The following is a 21,539-nucleotide window of genomic DNA, read 5'->3' as shown; positions in this document are numbered from 1 at the left end:
TCCGTTCCATTTACTGTACCTCCGTTTATAGTATCATCCTTCCATCTTACTTTCCCCAACCCTCTCCTAACAATTGTTTCACAGTGCAACTGCGAGGTTTTCCTCCTGTTGCACCTTTCAGACCTTTTACTGTCAATTTCCGTTTCAGCGCTGAATGACCTCATAGGTCCCAGCGCTTGGGCTTTGCCCTAAATTCTATATTCCAGTTCCAATGCCAGTATTTTATTTTATATATATATATATATATATATATATATATATATATATATATATATATATAATTAAATTTTCAGTTTGTTCCGTCTCTGAAAGTTTGTAATCGTATATATTTATGTAATTACTTATTTTATATGATTCATATGATGATCATACCACCTTTGTCCTTCACCTTGAGCTGATATCCGTCTGTTGTAATTCCTCGTTCTTGGAGAAAGTCTCCTTGAGAGAGAGAGAGAGAGAGAGAGAGAGAGAGAGAGAGAGAGAGAGAGCAAACCCGAAAGGAGGGATAGTCTTGCCTTGTGAAAGAGTGACGATTATAAGAATCGAGAACACGAAAGCGGGGAGGGAATAACAGAGCCTGGAAGTAGGAGGAAAGATGGTCGAGGAACTGAGTGTTTTTTAGTTTTCTGTAAAATAAAATTATTGTGCCGGCTTTGTCTGTCCGTCCGCACTTTTTCTGTCCGCCCTCAGATCTTAAAAACTACTGAGGCTAGAGGGCTGCAAATTGATATGTTGATCATCCACCCTCCAGTCATTAAACATATCAAATAGCAGCCCTCTAGCCTCAGTAGTTTTTATTTTATTCAAGGTTAAAGTTAGCCATAATCGTGTGTCTGGCAACGATATAGGATAGGCCACCACCGAGCCGTGGTTAAAGATTCATGGACCGCTGCTCATATAGCATTATACCGAGACCACCAAAAGATAGATCTATTTTCGGTGGCCTTGATTATACGATGTACAGAAAACTCGATTGCGCCGAAGACTCTTCGTTTTTTTTTTTTTTTTTTTTTCTTGTTTCTTTTCCTTTAAATTGATCAAGTGATTGTTATGATCTGAGCATAATTTCGACTGTCTGAAACCGCTGGATGGATTGCTTCCAAATTTTACTCATTTTTTCATTGCAGAAGTTCAGCCAAAACTTGAGTTAAGGTTCCAATAGAATAAAATATAGATATAAAATGGAATGTGACGCACACTAGTATTGGTTCAGGAGTTTTAATTAGTTTCTATTTATAGAATATTATGCTGCTTATTTGCATTCACGGCAGTCACAATGACGGACAGTATAGCTTAGTTCCTGAAGATTATCAAAAATCTATAAAACGAATCATCTTTACCATCAGCAACCCAAAACCAAACGTCTCACGAATCTTTCAGGTTTTCACTTCTAGTTTCATTATCATTTCATTATGACTCACTTTTGTTCTTTATAGCGAGCTCGTCCGTGAATAAAGCGGTTGAGGGTCGGTTATGGAACTTTGACTGGAGATATATATATATATATATATATATATATATATATATATATATATATATATATATATATATATATATATATATATATATATATATATATATATATTATATTTCGATAGACAATATTATATATATACATATAAATATATGTATAGAGTATATGTATATACATCGATATTATTATTATTATTATTATTATTATTATTATTATAACTGATAGTAGCAGTCTGTGCCTGATGTATAAGGAGCCCTCAAAATGATTTTATACCGACTTATTTTTTTTCCCCCCAAATTTATTACAGTGTTATTTACAGTTATCATTAATTATTTATGCATCCTGACGCACTTTTTCGATAACCATTATTTAAAACTTCAGGTAGTTGTTCGTATAATTACGGTACATGCATTTAAATAATCAGATAATATAGGAAGTAAATGATACGATAAGATAAACTTTATTTCATTATGGGCTTCAGGCTTCAGTTTCCCGTTTTCTCATTTTTAAGGTCTCAGATTTAAATAAAGTGGTCTTCAGTTCATTTATTTGTCTACTTTTTTTTTTAGTGAATTCAGTGTTTTCAGGTCTTCAGTTTTTGAGGGTGTACTATTTTTTTTTTAAATCTCTATTTAACTTCAAAGCTTCATTCATTTTTATTTTAATCTGTCCTCTACGCCTGCTTCAACGCCTCTCCATGATTTCAGTAGGCATTCAGTAGGTGTTCATGTTTACCTGATTCAGAAGGTGGTCAGTGGGTCTTCATGTTTACCTGATTTCAGTAGGCAATCAGTAGGTCTTCATGTCTACCTGATTTTAGTAGGCATTCAGTAGGTCTTCGTGTCTACCCGATGTCAATAGGCGTTCGTGTTTACCTGAGCACCTCCTCTTCTTGCGAGTTTCGACAGGACTACTGGTCTTTGTCGAAGAGATACTCGCCCAGACCTGTTGGACCCGCTCGTTTCAGCTGCATGGTCATGTGACCTAGTTTCTCGATGACCTCCACCTTGCCCTCCAGAAACTCCTCCTCGATGAACTCGTCCAGGTGAGGGTCACCCTTGCCCTCGGCTTCTTTGAGGATGTCCAAAAAGGCCTGGAGGTTGGGAAGGCGATCGTGTTATTGATGGAAGACACTGTGGTTTTACAAGAAATATGGTGGAAGCACTTTTTCATCTTCAGAAAACCAAATATTTTTTTAATCCATGCTTTAAAAAAGTGGTTCCCAGGCGCTTTTATTTTTAATTTTGAGAATGGCAAGGTCTATAGAATATTCTCATGTTCTTGAAGATTAGCTCGTTTTGTAGAATGATTTAAAATTGAAATTCAAAAAGCGTATTCTTGATTACTGACGTCTGATTTCAAAAGAAATTTCAGAAGATGATGAATGAATTTGGTAAAATCAGATAAATTGAATATTTTTCATAGAACAATTTGAAACTGAAAATGCATAAAGCATCGTTCTTGATTGCTGTCGTCTATAATTTCCAGAGGAAAATGAGGGATGAATTTGGTAAAATCAGTTAAAACGCAGTAATTTAGTAAACGAGGTATTTATTGGGTAACAGCAGACAAAGAGAAATATGCACCAAACATTTACCTGCAGAAAAACGCAGTAAATTAGGAAAGCTCTAGACTCTAGACCAATCAACGAATCAATTCCTTTACCTGGTTTAATTGCTTCTCTATATCCAGCGCTGATTGGAGGGCCTCCATAGCCGTACCCCAATCCCTCTTGGGCGGAGCGGGGACTGGCTGGAACACCACTCTCCCTCCCCGCTTGTTTTGATACTGCCAAGTATTGATAATCAACAAAAGTCGTTCACGGCGGATTAAAGGGGATGTTTATGTCTTGCTGTCACGGGAGGTAGTTTGCACAGAGTACGTTATTCTAAAGTGGGGACTTGGGTACATCACGAGAAAGTCTGTCTACGTTGGGACGTGATAGGCCATAACTTGTTCAAACTGGATTTATTGCTTTTTCAGGAATATATTTAACAAGTACGGGATTCATTTATTTTATAATATATATATTTATACATATATATACATACATACATATATTTACAGACGCAATCAACACACGATCACGCCTGGAACAAAAATAAATTTTTGACACGCATCGGGATCGAACCCAGGTCTTTCAATTGAAAGGCAAGGGGGCTGCGCCCTTTCCTTTTCAATCGAAGCACCGGGGTTCGATCCCGATGTGAGTCAGAAATTTATTTATATTTGTAATTTTTTTTTTTTTGAGTTTTACCTGCATAAGTTTTTCAGCGTGTTCCTTCTCTCTGGCGCTGCTTTCCTTGAAGAACTTGTGGAGGCCAGGTAGAGCTATGTCAGCCCTATGGAAGTGGTAGCTCTTTTGAAAGATAGGAGATATATTGTTATAATGCGCCTGTGGGAACATTTAATCGATAAACTAAAGTTAAAGCAGTTTGAAATATAGCAGCAGTGACCCACATTACGTCATTAACTGGTTAACTCGACCAAAAACAGAAACTTGAGTCAAAAGCCGATCTCGTTCCATGCTCCCACGCCATAATTCACTAAGCCTTGGCCCCCGTAGGGGCATAGTTAAAGTTAAGTATACCTTAGTTTAACCAGACCACTGAGCTGATTAACAGTTCTCCTAGAGAGGGCTGGCCCGAAGGATTAGACTTATTTTACGCGGCTAAGAACCAGTTGGTTACCTAGCAACGGGACCTACAGCTTATTGTGGAATCCGTACCACATTATACCGAGAAATGATTTTCTGTCACCAGAAATAAATTCCTCTAATTCTTCATTGGCCGGGGTATAGTGCCGTCAGTGCACCTCACGAGGTGCACTGTAGGCATTACTAAAGGGTCTCTGCAGCGTCCCTTCGACCCCTAGCTGCAACCCCTTTCGTTCCTTTTACTGTACCTCCTTTCATATTATCTTTCTTCCATCTTGCTATCCACCCTCTCCTAACAATTATTTCAAAGTGCAACAGCGAGGTTTTCCTCCTGTTACACCTTTCGAACCTCCTATTCTCAATTTCCTTTCCAGCGCTGAATGACCTCATAGGTCTCAGTGCGTGGCCTTTGGCCAAAACTCTATATTCGATTCCATTCACCTCCAGATCATTCTTATGGGTCCTGTTACACCTTTTGAACCTCCTACTCTCAATTTCCTTTCCAGCGCTGAATGACCTCACAGGTCCCAGTGCTTGGCCTTTGGACTAAACTCTATATTCAATTCCATTCCATTAAGCCCTGGCGGCATATACCTCCAGATCGTGTTCATGTGTCAATACATCTTGACATCTCCAACTTTAAGCTCCCTTACAGCATTGAGAACCATTACTTAATGTTACCAGAGAACAAGGTATTGTGCATAGATCCTTCTTTCTCAAAGTGATGAGTTTAAGGGTCATGTACCTCAGATCTTTTGTCCTGTCACACTTGCATACTCTCCTATCGTCTAGACTGCAGCAGCATTCGGAATAAGTAATTCTGTGAGTCTAGACGAAACTGACAAGCGGTGGTTGTGTTTGATTTTTGTAAGTATCAATAAAACCTCTTATCGCCCTTAATAATAGGCCTACTTATGTCTTACGAGATCGTAGAAACGTCTATAACTTTATGGGGAATGGAATGAAATACATAAAATTTAGACCAAAAACCAAGCGCTGGGACCTATGGGGTCACTCAGCGCTGAAAGGGAAATTAAAAGTGAGAAGGTTTTAAAGGTGTAACCTCGCAGTTGCACTATGAAACAGTTATTGGGAGAGGGTGGAAAGTAAGAAGGAAGAAAGAGAACATGAACGGAGGTACAGTCAAAGGAATGAAAGGGTTTGCAGCTACGGGGCGTAGGAGACCCCGCAAAGAACCTCCAGTAACGCCTACTGTACAGTGCTATAACTTGTACAGTTGCTAGGGGAATAACACTGTCTGGTACCATGGAGTTTGCATTGACTTTGGTGATAAAATTGTGAAACTTTACTGGTCAGAGTTATAGATGTTAAGCCTAGATTCCTTTTACCTGTTCGTATCTGAAATCTTCTCTGCTTACGAATACAATTTCTTTTTATTTTTTTTTATTGGTTATTGATCAGTTATTCCCAAACGCGATCTTATTGATTTTAATTAATGGCAGTCTTGGTGGGTTCGTTTCGAATGTGAGTGTTTGTGTGGGTGTGTGTGAGAGAGAGAGAGAGAGAGAGAGAGAGAGAGAGAGAGAGAGAGAGAGAGAGAGAGAGTGTGTGTGTGTGTACATTATGAATGAACAAGAATAGAAAGGTGATCGTCTCTTGGGGTTCACTGGACGAATGATTCGTTTTTAACTGCCTCTGGCGATGCATGGCGTGATGGAATTCAGTGCAAAGTTCTAAAAGTTGTTTTTTTTTTTTTTTTTTTGCACAACATCCAGAATAACGTGAGAAAACAGACATACATATGTATATATGTTATATATATACATATATTCATGTGTTTATACACACACACATATATATACTGTATATGTGTGTGTGTGTGTTCACAGAGGTAGAGACATAATTATTGTATACGCTACGTTACCAATGGAACCTGCTCGTTTTCCAATTTTCTTTTCACGATGTAAACCAGCGCAGGTTTCAATACCCCTTGAATATGGGAACACAGAGACAGACAAAGACAGACAGAGCTCTGAGCTGGAAACGGAGAAGAGCACGGAAATCAAATGACCATGAGCTTACCATAGACAGGTAAACGTAGCTTGTATGTAGATGCAAATTGATATTCTTGTTGATGACGGCTTCGCAGTCCTCGTGGTAATTCTGTCGTATCAAGCTAGCCATTTTCTTCTACTTCTTCTGCTTCTTCTTCTTCTTCCTCTTCAAGACAGTGGTGGTATTTCGATTCGGTTAATCAATAATTCAATCTGAGGAAAACGTAGTAGGGTATACGTCTAGCGCGTAGGGTGGCTATTCTATAGACCGAAGTCGCCCACACGCTGGTGGTCCAAGCTCCGAGTGAAGATAAAGGCTACATCTCACGATTTTTATAGCCTTTTCATTATCTCAAAAGAGCCGAGAATAATTTGGTACGAATGACGTTGGGTGTCCTTTGATAATGCTGCTCAAACAAAGATGGTGTGGGAGATAGCAGTTCCCAACTGAGAGATTAGCGCTAGTTAGTGCTCTCTCTCCCTCTCTCTCTCTCTGCGCTGACTTACGTAACAAACTTTTTTCTGACTTTCAACGTGACGGAACACCTCTGTGGTTAGGGAACCAATCACTATCTTCCATACCCGATAATATATTAAAAATTGTATTGTACCTAAGTAATGGTATGGTACCTCGCCAAATATGCCCAAACCTGGACTGACCAAGGAAAGAATTACAAAAGTAGTAGGCTAGTTTGCTTGGGTACATAAACCTACCTCGTGAATGTGTATATACAGGTTACAGGTTTTGGCTGACAGTATTTATAGAGAGAATGAGAGACTTTCATAGCTGCTGTAATGTAAAATGGAGAATTTTATTCGAAACTTTTCTTATAGTACAACCTTGACTTATTCTACGATTAGGCCTAGCCTCAGAAACCAAAGGAACACCTTCTGAAAGATCTAATATAATTTATAAAAGTGCATTTTGTTGATTTTGATAAGAACCATCTTACAGAAGCTACCAAAATAAAATTAATGAATATGAAAATAAAACTAAAAAGTAGTTAAACAGAGGAGAAAAAAAAGAGCGCTTTCGAGTACCTTCAAGCAACGGAGCTCAAATCAAGACTTCAAATGCAAAGTTGCAGCCCAAGGTTTATGGCATTTGGAATGCAATTTGCAACCTGATATGATCTAGTTGGCAGAAAGGGAAGCATAGACATTCCAATAAACTTTGCAAAGCATAGCGATAAAGAATGGATATTGAACGCCCCCAGATACCCGCAGTAATGTTAATGGCCGAAGCGTTCGGGGTTCGGACCAATTATCAATCGCCGCAGGAGAGGAGAGGGCTGTGTGCACTGTTGATAATAATCGCTACGACGCAGTCAACTAAAAATGAACACTTTTTTTAAATTGAATGATATTTGGCACTTGATAATTACCGATTTGATAGTAAATTTACTTATTTTCTTTTAGTGCAACGTTAGAATCTCTATTTTTTATAGGCTAACTCATGTGGGAGGTTTTTTTCATATTCCCGGGTTAGGTTAGGGTAGGTGCCTGCCCGCCATGAAGTTGGTCTGTAGCTATAGACTTCCCACATGAATTTATCCTGTTCGCTCTGATAATCTGACGTTTATTCATGATGATAACAGTGAAAAAACTCTAATGTAACTGACGATTAAACACGATCTAGGAAAGAGTCAGCTAGTAAGCAGAAAGACCTAAAACATGGGGCCAGAGCGGACATGCATCTCCCATGCTCTCAGGTTGAGAATGTTAATTGTTCGTAGCAATTTGTTACTCAACTCAAGGATCAATAGTGGAATGTAGGCCAAATGTCAGACAGCGCTTCTCATGCAGAGTTGTTCTGTGCAGCAGCAGCGTGATTTCGTCATTGCTTTGAAAGACCTCTTTTATTTGTGTATTTATAAATTTATTTATTTATTTTTAATGCGGGAGAAGCAGTTCAGTATGTCGTGATTTGGATCGGTGCAGCGTAATGTAGTTGCTTGCTCTGAGAGATGTTATTATTATTATTATTATTATTATTATTATTATTATTATTATTATTATTATTATTTGTAACAGTGCTAGCCTTATTTACTTGTTATTTTTTTTACGTATTTATGTAATTTTGCTGAAAACGACCCCATTCTGTCGTAATACGAAACCATTTTCAGGAACGACGGAGAAGGCAGGCGCGTCATGGAGGCTAGAAAAAATATATTGATTATCCTTGAGAGAGAGAGAGAGAGAGAGAGAGAGAGAGAGAGAGAGAGAGAGAGAGAGCTGACGGTATGAGGTAGACAGTAGAGAATATGACATTTCAAGAAGCCAGCTGGACAATGCTCGTGACTTTTTCTAGGCCGATCTAAATTCGTTATTGTTACCATTTTGCGCGTGTGCGCGCGTATGTGTGTTAGTGTGTCTGTGATAATCTAAAGACAATGAAAAGACCAAACTGGCTGTTGCAGATGCGCTTCCTCTCAAGTAGGACAAAAAATAAAAATCTAGAAACTAAGTAAACAATTTGAACTGATAAAGTGTGTTTTTGTTAAGTCTATATCTTCGAGGCCAGGAGCGGGGATGAATAATGGTCTTTATTGACTACTGCCTTAAAGAATGACGCAAATCTCTTAGAAATGAGAGCACGCAAGCAAGCACGATTGATTTACTCAATACCTTCTACTGTTGCCACAAGGTAAATTGAGAAGAATCCTCGGGTCTCGCTGACAAAAGAAATATCGGTAATCTTTAACTGACACTCAAGCGCTTGTAAGTGAATGTATTTGCCTTAATTCAGATATGCCTTTATATATATTATATATATATATATATATATATATATATATATATATATATATATATATATATATATATATATATAGTTAGTTAATTTGTTTGTTTGTGTGTGTGTTTATGAGTAAGTAGACAGACAGTTCTTGGTAAAGGAACTGAGTCTAGATTAATTACAGAGGTTTGAATAACATTTCAACCAGAACGCACAATATATATTGTAATAATATAATGCCAATCTTATCTCGCCTTTGGTATATGGAATACCCCTTTTTGCGATTAAATATTACAGATACCGCTGCTTATAGGATGTAACCCGATTATAATTAAAACAAGTAAAAAATGCGCCGAAGTTTCTTCGGCGCAATTGAGTTTTCTGTACAGCGTATAATGTCTGAATGAAACTCTTAGCCGCGTCCCATGAAACTTTGAGCCACGGACCGGCGGTGGCCTGTGTTGTTGGCACCTATAGCCAAAAGTACGATTATGGCTAACTTTAACCTTAAATAAAATAAAAACCACTGAGGCTAGAGGGCTGCAATTTGGTATGTTTGATGATTGGAGGGTGGATGATCAACATACCAATTTGCAGCCCTCTAGCCTCAGTAGTTTTTAAGATCTGAGGGCGGACAGAAAAAGTGCGGACGGACAGACAAATAGCCATTTCAATATTTTTTTTTTTTTTTTTTTGACAGAGAACTAAAAATTAGAACGGAGATGTGCGCATCTGGGAGGCTCGATAACACCACCTGATGATAACTCTTATCGTACTAGCTTATCGTTAGTGTTTATGTTACATGTTGATACATATCATGGAGCCTCTCTCGGGAGATTTATGTATTATAAATAAAGCACTTAAATGTGTTCCCTTTTGCTCTAAGTGAAGCCAAATTTAGTTTGATGAGGTCACTATAGCGTCCATGAATTGGCCTGGTGGTGGTTGGATGTTAGGCCTATGTCTGGCGTTGCAGCTTTCATCCTTGTATCAGTGTGAACGGAAAGGTATGATAATCTTGCAAATATTTTTAGAACCGGTTGCTATGAATATAATTAGTTTCGGAATATCCATATGAAAAGTCTTTATGTTAGTAGATTATAAGAGTAGCCTGTAGCAACTTTCTACATGCAGTAGGTTTTGCTGCTTGGAATAAACAGCCGTTATGGAAGTATAGTACTTATTAGAAACAAAAGCTCTTTTAGACGCAGTTGAGTTTTATACAATACCTTTTCATGGGCTTGGTGGAGCCAAGGTCACCGAGAGAAAGCAATGCGCCATTCCGATAACTCACACAGAACTGGTCTTTTCAGGATACTTAAAAAATTTATTCAAAGTACCCAGTCCAAAATACACAGAGATGTATGTGACCTCTACTGACCTCTGACCAACACTAAGTAACTTTCCCAAATTCCCAGTTAAATTTGACCTCTGACTAACACTAACTAACTTTCCCAGTTAAACATGGGCTAAACACCTAGGATGTTTTATGTCATCACCTCGTGACGTCATATCCACCAGCAGAGACCCTAGACCCATCCAGCCATAGACCAATACCCTAGACTTGTTCTTTTGTGGCTGGTTTAGATTTCCATTTGGCAGGATTTTGGATGGTTTTATGGTATAGAATTTGGCTGGTTGGTAGTTGGGGCATCTGGGAATGCATTTGTTCTCTCTCTCTCGGTGGTTTTGGTGGAGCGGAATGAACTTACTTGCGCTGGATTAGCGCGGACCTCAGTGCGCTAACCAGCTTGAGTTCGAATCTCACCTGGAAAGGAGAATTTCTTCAATAACTTCCCCTTCGGTTCCAGGTCTCTGGGTGACACTCGTATCCGAAAACAAATTTGCGGAGACAGAGAATAGGAATGAAGAGTTTCTTTTGACTGCTGCAATGTGCAGAACTGGAGACTTCGACCAATAGACCATATAATGTCAAAGACTTTTCGCGTTGGAAAATTGTATTAACGAAAAGATAGGTTTCTTGTATGGAACAACTACGATGAATGATCTCAGTTTTAATTATTTTCTGTTCAGGCAAGACATCTTCCTGGACATGAACTTACAATTGAAGATTCAAAAACATTAGAAGCTAAATGCTTTCGTTTAAATACGAGCAGCGATAAATGTTATTACTTATTTACGTGATGAAAATATTATATAAATATAGAAACATTATATAGATAGAGACAATTAAAGATTTGGCTAGGCTTTTAATCACACCAAAAATTTTGTTCCCCATTGTTAATAAAAAATAAAGCGGTAATAGCAGTATCATTCTGACAGTGATAACTGGAGTTATCCCGTTTTTTCTGCAAGAATCCAGCTCTGTTGAACCAGGACCCACAGAGTCTCGGTGGATCCCGGATTAAACCTACTCAGCTGTCAGCATAGACTCGATTTTCAATGTATGGATTAGAAATTACGAATTCATTTTGTCTAATGCAATGTTATGCACTTTCTCGAGGGCTCTGATGGAAGACTGAACGAAACAGAAAGGGGAGAGAGAGAGAAAGAGAGACGATTCTTTTGAAAACCGGTCCGTGTAAGAGAGAGAGGCGAGTCTTTCTGAGAACCGGTCTGTGTGAGAGAGAGAGAGAGAGGGCGATTCTTTCTGAAAACCGGTCCGTGAGAGAGAGAGAGAGAGAGAGAGAGAGAGAGAGGGAGGGCGATTCTTTCTGAAAACCGGTCCGTGAGAGAAAGAGAGAGAAAGAGGCGATTCTTTCTGAAAACCGGTCCGTGAGAGAGAGAGCGCGGCGATTCTCTCTGAAAACCGGTCCGTGAAAGAGAGAGAGAGAGAGAGAGAGAGAGAGAGAGAGAGAGAGAGAGAGAGAGAGAGAGAGAGGAGAAGAAGAGGGAGGAGATTCTTTCTGAAAACCGGTCCGTGAGAGAGAGAGAGAGAGAGAGAGAGAGAGAGAGAGGGAGGGTGATTCTTTCTGAAAACCGGTCCGTGAGAGAGAGAGAGAGAGAGAGAGAGAGAGAGAGAGAGAGAGAGGGAGGGTGATTCTTTCTGAAAACCGGTCCGTGAGAGAGAAAGAGAGAGAAAGAGCGATTCTTTCTGAAAACCGGAAGAGAGAGAGAGCGGCGATTCTCTCTGAAAACCGGTCCGTGAGAGAGAGAGAGAGAAAGAGAGAGAGAGGAGAAGAAGAAGGAGAGAGAGAGAGGCGAATCTTTCTGAAAACAGGTCCGTGAGAGAGAGAGAAGAAGAAGAAGAAGAAGAAGAGAGAGAGAAAGAGAGAGAGAGCGAGGCGATTCTTTCTGAGAACCTGACCGTGACTCACCTTCCCGCCAAACATACCTCACAGAGTGGGAAAAGCGCTCTGTATCGAGAGGGAGTTTTTGGAGTTTTATTTTGTCATTTAAAATGTTTACGGAGAGGCTGATTATCCGTGGACCTCTTTTTTTTTTTTTTTTTTTTATCTTTTGTGATTTGCAGCCCTCTGCTCTCCGAAGCCTTTGTGGCCCAGTTTGCCAGGTGTTTTTAATTAGATTTTAATGAGGCCGATGCAACCTTTGATGAAGATCGAGTTATTTTGAGCTCTCTCTCTCTCTCTCTCTCTCTCTCTCTCTCTCTCTCTCTCTCTCTCTCTTTATATATGTATATATAAATACATTTTATATATATACATATATATTGTATATATCCCCCACTGGCTATCGGCCTAAGAAACAGGACATCAGCGCATGCACTATGAGCCAACAGGGACCCAGGAGGACTTTAACTTTAACTTAATATATACATATCTATATTTCGGTGGATAGATAGAGAAACAGATAGAGGCAGATAGATAGACAGATAGACACAAAGATATAGACAGATAGATAGCTAAAACTCTCCTTGTCAGCAATGTCACTGACTTCATCTGCACTTTATGAAGCTCTCATGAGTTTCGAGTAGGTCGCTGAAGGTCAGTATTCGCGAGTCCATTTCGATCTCGGTCGAAGAACATCCGTGAAAAGTGCACCTCTAAATTCCGTTGAATATATCAGAGAAGAAGATCGAAGGAACTGTCGTATTGCGGTAGTGTAAGAGATTGAAACTGGATCTCTTTTTAGAGAGACTTGAGGACTGTGGGTTGCAGTCAGATAGAAAGACTTCGTTAACATTAGAACTACCGTTTGCAATGCTGGTTATTATCAGCATGTAGCGGCATAAAAGTTACTGATTAGATTATGTCATAAAGTCATGCGTTTTTTCCTTTCTGCTTCGTTGGTCCACAAGTCACATCATGAAAGGAAAAATGAAGTACAGTTGTTTAAATTTAGTCCAAACTTTATTTTCAAAAGTGAAGAATTTTGGAAAAGGGTTTCCGAAATAGGAGAAAAGACAATTTTGTCAGTAAATCCTCCCTGTAGAAATCCACCCATAAGACTGACATGGACATCCGTTCACACAGTTACAGAACTACAGGAGAATTGTGTAGACTCTAGCTTTCCAATCAAGATTTTTTAATTTTTTTTTTTTGTATTTTTCAAACTTGCTTCAATATACAGACTGCCAGGGTTCATTGCCACTGATGTAAGTTCCCAGACATCAGGAAGAGGGTCGCCTTGGTGTTTACTCAAGTGATTTGTCGAAGAGGTATTCTCCCAGACCACCTGGGCCAGCGCGTTTCAGGCGGGTGATCAGGCATCCGATCTTGTGGATGGCCTCTACCTGTTCCTTCAGGTAGTTCTCCTCCAGGAAGTCGTTGAGATGTGGGTCGTTCCTCTCGGTAGAGATCTTATGGAGGTCCAGGAGGCTCTGTTTGGGAAGCAAATATTAAATATCAGAGATCGTGAATATTGAGCATTAGTTTTCTGAATTTCTTACAGTGGGGAATCATTCAGAACAGGAGGCGTGTCTTAGAATATCCCTGTGCAGAGGTGATACCAAGTTTAAATGTATAAGAACATTTTGTTTCACTGACTATGTATATTGGTTATATTAAGACGGAAGGAAGATGAAAATGGCTTGGGCATGACCTTTGCCCGGCCCTTGGGAGAACATTACGTAATTGCGTCATTCTAGGTTCGTCTGGTCACCAGAAGAGTCGAAAGATCCAAACCTCTCTGAATGAAAGCTGTGAGAAGTGAGGATGGAAATGAGTGGAGATTTGTGGAAGATAAAGCACAGGGAGGTCATGAATGATGGAATTTCACAGGAGCCCTTTGTGTCATGAGGCGTTGGAGGCGATGATAATGATGATGAGTTCAGACCAATCTTTTCACAGAAAGACATTTCTGTTATGTTATCAAGCTTGAATGTGGATAGAGATTTGTTACTTTTTGATCGATTTGTCTATCTGTATGAAAAAGAGCAAAACATTTCATTAGTCCTACCTGGTTCACTTTCTTCTCGAGGTCCAAGGCTGTCTGGAGGCCATCCAGAGCCCCTCCCCACGAATTGCTGGAAGGACAAGCAATGCTCTGAAGGAGAATAGTGCCTCCTCGCTTGTTCTGGAACTGCAATGATTAAACATCTGGCGTGACCAATAGCTCTTATGAAGAGATATATCATTTAAAAGAACGAAATTTCAAGACAAATAAACTCCAGAATATTACGATGTCAGTCAGTAGCATTCTTTTGTTTTACCTCCATGAGCTTTTCGGCGTGTTCCCTTTCTTCGTCGCTGGATTCCTTGAAGAACTTCTTCAGTCCTGGAAGGGCAACGTCATCCCTGGCGTAGTAGCTAGACTGGTGGGAGGAGAGGAAAACGTTGTCTCAGTTTTTTGCTCATGGAAGTCAATTGAACAGACTTTCTCTTATGTAAGGGGGAACATAGGCTCGTGAAACACTATCTTATTGTTAAGGGGTCACATAGGCTCATGAAACACTATCTTATACTGTAAGGGGTCACATAGGTTCATGAAACACTATCTTGTTGTAAGGGGTCACATAGGCTCATGAAACACTGTCTTATACTGTAAGGGGTCACACAGGCTCGTGAAACACTATCTTATACTGTAAGGGGTCACACAGGCTCATGTAAACACTGTCTTTCACGGTGACATTTCCCAACATATAATCTAGAAAGCTGAAAATTTTCTGTAGCACTGATGACTCATATCCCAAAGTTCAGTTATTTCGTACTTAACGAGGGACGTTATTGTACTGCTTCTACATAGTGAAATTAAGTGTCTGCATATTTTAGTCTCTATGTAACGCTAAATTCTCTGGGTAGTTAGCTTCATGTTCAGCCTTGCCGTCTTCCAGCCTGGGGCAAGCCTCAATCACCACCAGTTTTTATACTTGGACGGAATGTGACGTGGTTTAATAAAGGCATTTTTGAGAGTTTTTGGGTACACCATTATCTACATACAGTAAAAAATCACCGGTCATTATGTAGTGACGTTAAGGTAATGTAAGCATTCTTTTAATTTTTTTGGTTATATATATCAAATAACGAGACTGACGCTCTCGCACATAACTCACGTAGGTTCAAGATATTTTAGTTTTGCTTTCGCTTACTCGAGATTCAACTAAGATTTTCTTGTTCAGATACGCTGTTTTTAGTATAATCAGCAAATGCAGTTTTATCGGACATTCTTCCACATGTTTCTGTGGAATGGGAGAAACATCATGTTTTTACTTAGCGTTATCGTAACCTGTACAACCTTAAAATTATGATTGGAAACCCCTTGAACGGATATTGATGAAGTATTGATTAAATTCGGTGATGAAACGGGTGACATTTTAAAAGGAGTCTGGCAGACAACATTTTTTAAGGTAGACTGAAGTAAACTGAAACTCTCTCGTTTGAAACGTACAGACTGCCGATCAAATCACTAGTTATTCTTTTAATTGCTGAGTAAAAACTAAAAAAGATACCGTCAGAGACTCTGCTCGTAAGAAAAAGACCGTAACGTGAACAAGCTAAAAAGAACATAGGTCTAACCATGGCTAGATAGACGTAGCTGGCGTACAGCTCCATGTTGATCTGCTTGTTGATGGCTGCTTCGCAGTCCTCATGGTAGTTCTGACGGATCTGGCTGGCCATGGCGAATCTACGGACGGATTCAGGTGGATTGGAAAGGGAAAATCGAAACTGGGAAAAAGAGGAAATGAGAGTTTAAAAGACTGGCTTGGCTCGTTCACACACTGGCGACGCGGAGCAGCTTGACTGTGCCCGGTCGGGGCGGCGGTATTTATACCTGTCGGAGACTTTTATCTCCAGTCATATGACTTCTTTTTTTTTTTTAATCTTTTTTCCCGTCGTTTACGTTGTTATGTTGTATAAGGATTCGTTTCAGATCAAAACAAGAGATAATTTTTACCCCTGAACAATCTTTTTTTTTTTTCTTGATTTCATATCGTACTAGGAAAAACTCTTGATATATTTATATCCTAATTGAACGTACAAGAGGTTTGATACCCAAAAACTATTTCGAGACCTGTGCGTGATAATGATATGATCTTTGATCCTCTAAATGACTGATAATATTTTGTTATCCAAAATTCACAATGGCGCCTTCAATTGCATTTAAGGGCTTCAATCCTACACCTTTCTTTTAAGGTATGTAGATGAAAAACGTTTAAGATTTTTTAAAAACCAGAAATAATGCCTTCATTTTTCGTATTACAAGTACGGATGTTTTGATTCACTCTTGGTAAACATCTGCAGGAAGTGTTTTTCCCGCTTCAGTATCTGATTTTTATACACTTCCGTTAGTTATTAGTCTCATAAATCACGTACGCCATAAGCGGCTCTTCTTTTACAGATATCTGTATACGTGGCATGACGATTATTATTATTATATATATTATTATTATTATTATTATTATTATTAGTATTATTATTATTATTATGTAATTGTAGGTGTTGTTCCGTTAAGCTTAAGATATACAGGAGAAGTAGGGAAATTTTGAGTCTAGTGCTAAGGACAAAACGACAGACTGTCAGAGGGTGTGCAAGTAGGCCTAAGCCCTTCTTCTTCTTCTTCTTCTTCTTCTTCTTCTTCTTCTTCTTCTTCTTCTTCTTCTTCTTCTTCTTCTTCTTCTTCTTCTTTTAATGCGTTAAAACTCATTTAAAAAACACTTAAAAAAGATATTTTGAGACCGTTTCCATATATCCTTGGAACAGGCACTGCATAGTCTGCCCGCGAAAGAACATCAAACTAAAATGAGAAATATAGAATAGACTCTATGGAAGATATATGGTAATTATGACGTTCAGATATCACTAATCTATTTGTGGGATGGAAGGATTTTGAGAATTAACCTCTAAAAAGGCAAATTGCACAGATTTTCGTAAGGTTTTTCATTTGCAGAGAGAGAGAGAGAGGGAAGGAGAGAGAGAGAGAGAGAGAGAATATATGTTACTCTTCCGTCTTACCCTCTGTGCAAGTGATTCATTGTACTCTGCTGGCATTAACTCTCTCTCTCTCTCTCTCTCTCTCTCTCTCTCTCTCTCTCTCTCTCTCTCTCTCTCTCTCTCAGAAAAGGATCCCGTAAAAATGAAAAGAATTTAAATTGATGTTTCAGTATACGGTATAGTGTTGTTAAGACATCACTATCGTCATCACACACATTTTCTTAATAAAAAAAATATACATGTGTGTGTATATGTGTGTTGGGTGAGTGTGTGAGTGTTTGTGTGTTTGTGTTTGTGTGTGTGTTTGTGGATGAGGCAGGTCATGGTGAAGGTTTCAGCAGCTACGAAATAATTACTGAAAACCACCACCTATATATATATATATATATATATATATATATATATATATATATATATATATATATATATATATATATATACTATACCTATATACATATATATATATATATATATATATATATATATATATATATATATATATATATATATATATACCTACATATACATATATATATATATATATATATATATATATATATATATATATATATATATATATATATATGAGTATACGTACATATACATATATAATATTATTTCTGAACCAGTCCTTTGATAATGTCGAAGTTTTAACATATACTCTCCCCCTCTCTCTCTCTCTCTCTCTCTCTCTCTCTCTCTCTCTCTCTCTCTCTCTCTCTCTCTCTCTCTCTCTCTCTCTGGAGGAGAAGTGTCGGTAAACGAAAGGTAAAGGACGGAAATCAGTCGAAAAGGAAGCGTTCGCGCTTTGCATAATTTATGATTCATATTGATATCGTTATATATTTTTATTTTACTGTAATCGCGATTTCATTGTTTTTCCCGCATCGAGTCACCCTCAGTACGCCCTCCTTCCAGATAAGATAATTAGCCAAACTTTATCAGTAAAAACTGAATGCTGTTGGAAAAATGATTGGGAAGGGAGGCCATTTTTTGCTGGCGTCCATGACGTGTCATTATCAAAATACGGTTGAAGGTTCGAACTGCTACAGAAGTGAGGCTCATGAAGGTTATTTGGTGTTTTGAGGACATGAGAGGGGTTGTAAGTTCTTTCACAGAGAGAAGCCTCAGGTTCCTGTAGTTTATACACACACATACACACACACACACACACACACACACACACACACATATATATATATATATATATATATATATATATATATATATATATTGTATATATATAATATATATATACATACAAGCACACATACATATATACATTGTACGTAAGTTCCATCAGTGTCAAGTTTTGACATATTAATGTACACTTGGTGTTAACTGTGCAATCATTGGCGGTGGGAAGTTCATGTAAATATGAGACTAAAACACACGCACGCACACACACTCTACTGTTCACATGCGTATCTGTTTGTGCATGTGTTAATCTCACTTACACGAACTTCCAGCATTCCAAACCTACGCAATTAGTATGAATTTTACTTCAATAAGTAAACAACTTGACAATCAATGACCGTACTTTACACACGAACCTTTAGGCTAAATGCTAAATGTCTCTGGAATACTAAGTGCTCAATGTTACGTACATCAATATCAATCGTTATCATGATCCTTCAAATATTTTTAAAACATGATGGCGAGTCGTTGGCAGTATTCCCACATCATAAATAAATATTCAGTGGCAGCAAAAACATGGAAGTCTCACAACCTTAAAAAAAAGAGGGGGCGGGGCTGGGGGGGGCCGAATATGCGAGAAGTTTTACTGGGAAAATGAAAATATTCCACGGAATATTCCGGAGAGAGGGTAACTCGCTGGCTTTTGCTTGCGGGATTAAAGTCTAGGATTATCGCGCAGCTGTCATCCTGAAAGTCCAATTCCCTCCCTCCCTATCCCCCACCCCCCCTAACGTCTTAAGAAATCCCTCCAGCTGCTTGTTTTTATATCAGAAGTTTATCTCTCTCGATATCTGATTGATATCAGACACTTATTCTTTGGAGAATAAACATGAGTTGCAAGTTTTTAAAAGCCATGTGATTCAATTGTGATCACTTTGTGTTTTTTTTTATATAAGAAAGGAACGAAATATAAAATTTAGGCCATAGGCCAAAGCATGGGACTTGTGAGGTCATTCATCGCCGATAGGGAAATTGGCAGTAAAAAGGTTTTCAGGGTGTAACAGGAGGAAAACAATTGTTAGGAGAGGATGGAAAGTAAGACTGAAGAAATGAAAGGGGTTTCAGCTAGTGGCCGAAGGGACGCCGCAAAGACCCTTAAGTAATGCCTACATATACGGGTTTTTAGGTTAAGTGGATATGGACATCAAAATGTATATAACAAGTACTGCAGCTGCCATATGACGCAATACAACATGGCGATTTCGTGTTATAAATTAAAAAATCCTAAAAGCACGATTCTGTTAACGTTGTACTTTGTTATTAATTAAAAAAATCCTAAAAGCACGATTGTGTTTACGTTGTACTTTGTTATTATTTAAAAAGTCATAAAAGCACGATTGTGTTTACGTTGTATTTTGTTATAAATTAAAAAATCCTAAAAACACGATTCTGTTTACGTTGTATTTTGTTAGAAATTTTTTTAAAAAATCCTGAAAGCACGATTCTGCTTAACTTGTATTTTGTTATGAATTAAAAAATCCTAAAAGCACGATTCTGCTTTCATTGTATTTTGTTATAAATTAAAAAAATCCTAAAAGCGCGATTCTCTTCACGTTGCACATGCGGATTGTATATAATCCATCAATAATCCCAGTCCCAAGTAAGTAAAAGATTTCCTATAATATAGCGAGCACTCAGAACACGATTGATAGTGTAATATTGAATAGAACAAGTCAAAAAGATCTGTTAAATTTATTTCTCAAAAATACGTCCTGTGAAATGTATCTTGAAAATGAACTCTTTGAACACTCGGAGTTCATGTTTAATTTGCAGTGTCACAATATATGTGTATAAATGTATATGTATATATACATGTGTATTATATGTGTGTATGCATATGTATAGGTAGGTATACAGTGCTTATATACATATATATGTATATATAGATATATATGTCTAATATATATATATATATATATATATATATATATATATATATATATATATATATATATATATATATATATACATACATATATACAGTATACATTTATATATAAAAATATATGTATATACATTTATAAATGCTTCTATTTCTTGTCATTAATTCTGTCTGATTTTTTTTCACTTTTCAGTACGTATGATTAGAATGTCTTTGTGCAAAAATTGGAAGGGCCAGTCATCAGTGGCCTTATCTGAAGTAAGAGGTCGGTCCATAATCTTTTATTCCGTCATCTGTGGGCATCCATCGAAGGTTAATTGATTAGATTATTTTCCTTTTCTTTGTTGTTGTTGATGTAACACGCCCACACACATGTATATGTATATATACAGTATGTGTGTATATATATATATATACATATATATATATATATATATATATATATATATATATACATGATTATAATAACATTTGCACGTGATTCATTTATCACACATTACCACAGGTGACAAATAAAGAGGGGTGTAGGTCCTGACCGGTTTCGACTTTATTTCAAGCCATTGACGAAGGACTGATACATAGTATTAGAAGTCGCCTTTGACATAATGTGTGACATATATACATATATATATATATATATATATATATATATATATACAGAATAGATCTCAGTGCACTGGTGAGTGGTGCATTGTGCATGAGGAGAAGATTATTAAAAATGGAAGACGGATTTGCTCTATCGGGGTTCTGCCACAGTTTGAAACTGGTTATGACAAGATATAGTGGGCTGTGCATACGTACACTTCATCAATTCATAGGCTATGTAGTTAAAACGTCAGTGGGGGAGGAATGCATGGATCGACACCTTGGTTTTATGAAGCAGTGATCAACATTCACTCGTTTCTAGTTTTCTGCAAAAGACAACTGTTGTGCCGACTTTGTCTGTCCGTCCGCACTTTTTTTCTGTACGCCCTCAAACCTTAAAAACTACTGAGGCTAGAGGGCTGCAAATTGGTAAGTTGATCATCCACCCTCCAGTCATCAAACATACCAAATTGCAGCCCTCTAGTCTCAGTAGTTTTTATTTTATTTAAGGTTAAAGTTAGCCATAATCGTGCATCTGGCAACGATATAGGGCAGGCCACCACCGGGCCGTAGCTGAAAGCTTCATGGGCCCGGCTCATATAGCATTATACCGAGACCACAGAAAGATAGATCTATTTTCGGTGGCCTTGGTTATACGCTGTACAGAAAACTCGATTGCGCCGAAGGAACTTCTGCGCATTT

At 38.0% G+C, this 21,539-nt stretch overlaps 3 protein-coding genes across 3 annotated transcripts in view; 1 reads left to right on the top strand and 2 right to left on the bottom strand.

The window, feature by feature from the left end:
- The window catches only part of LOC136828258 (uncharacterized aarF domain-containing protein kinase 5-like), a 50,683-nt gene that overhangs the window by 10,151 nt on the left and 18,993 nt on the right, over nt 1-21,539 (top strand). The gene's annotated exons all lie outside the window — the stretch shown is intronic.
- LOC136828255 (ferritin-like) lies at nt 2,005-6,451 on the bottom strand. The gene is made up of 4 exons (XM_067086116.1): nt 6,174-6,451; nt 3,732-3,833; nt 3,140-3,262; nt 2,005-2,567 (listed from the first exon to the last, which is right to left on the bottom strand). Exons 1-4 carry the CDS (start codon nt 6,273-6,275, stop codon nt 2,385-2,387), a joined length of 510 nt encoding a protein of 169 aa, XP_066942217.1. The 5' UTR covers nt 6,276-6,451; the 3' UTR covers nt 2,005-2,384.
- LOC136828254 (ferritin-like) lies at nt 13,132-15,990 on the bottom strand. Its single transcript, XM_067086115.1, has 4 exons — nt 15,758-15,990; nt 14,455-14,556; nt 14,202-14,324; nt 13,132-13,623 (listed from the first exon to the last, which is right to left on the bottom strand). Exons 1-4 carry the CDS (start codon nt 15,857-15,859, stop codon nt 13,438-13,440), a joined length of 513 nt encoding a protein of 170 aa, XP_066942216.1. The 5' UTR covers nt 15,860-15,990; the 3' UTR covers nt 13,132-13,437.

The sequence above is a fragment of the Macrobrachium rosenbergii genome, chromosome 42 (genome assembly GCF_040412425.1).
Source record: "Macrobrachium rosenbergii isolate ZJJX-2024 chromosome 42, ASM4041242v1, whole genome shotgun sequence".
Taxonomy (NCBI): Eukaryota; Metazoa; Arthropoda; class Malacostraca; order Decapoda; family Palaemonidae; genus Macrobrachium; species Macrobrachium rosenbergii.
This window is presented reverse-complemented; position numbering and strand designations above follow the sequence as displayed.

What these genes read in the sequence shown, in the direction of transcription:
- LOC136828255 (XM_067086116.1), bottom strand. Translation starts at nt 6,275, where the DNA reads ATGGCTAGCTTGATACGACAGAATTACCACGAGGACTGCGAAGCCGTC. An exon ending in GCTACGTTTACCTGTCTATG is followed by an intron (nt 3,834 to 6,173) that starts GTAAGCTCATGG and finishes ATCTTTCAAAAG; the next exon opens with AGCTACCACTTCCATAGGGC. An exon ending in ACGCTGAAAAACTTATGCAG is followed by an intron (nt 3,263 to 3,731) that starts GTAAAACTCAAA and finishes AATACTTGGCAG; the next exon opens with TATCAAAACAAGCGGGGAGG.
- LOC136828254 (XM_067086115.1), bottom strand. Translation starts at nt 15,859, where the DNA reads ATGGCCAGCCAGATCCGTCAGAACTACCATGAGGACTGCGAAGCAGCC. An exon ending in GCTACGTCTATCTAGCCATG is followed by an intron (nt 14,557 to 15,757) that starts GTTAGACCTATG and finishes TCCTCCCACCAG; the next exon opens with TCTAGCTACTACGCCAGGGA. An exon ending in ACGCCGAAAAGCTCATGGAG is followed by an intron (nt 14,325 to 14,454) that starts GTAAAACAAAAG and finishes TAATCATTGCAG; the next exon opens with TTCCAGAACAAGCGAGGAGG.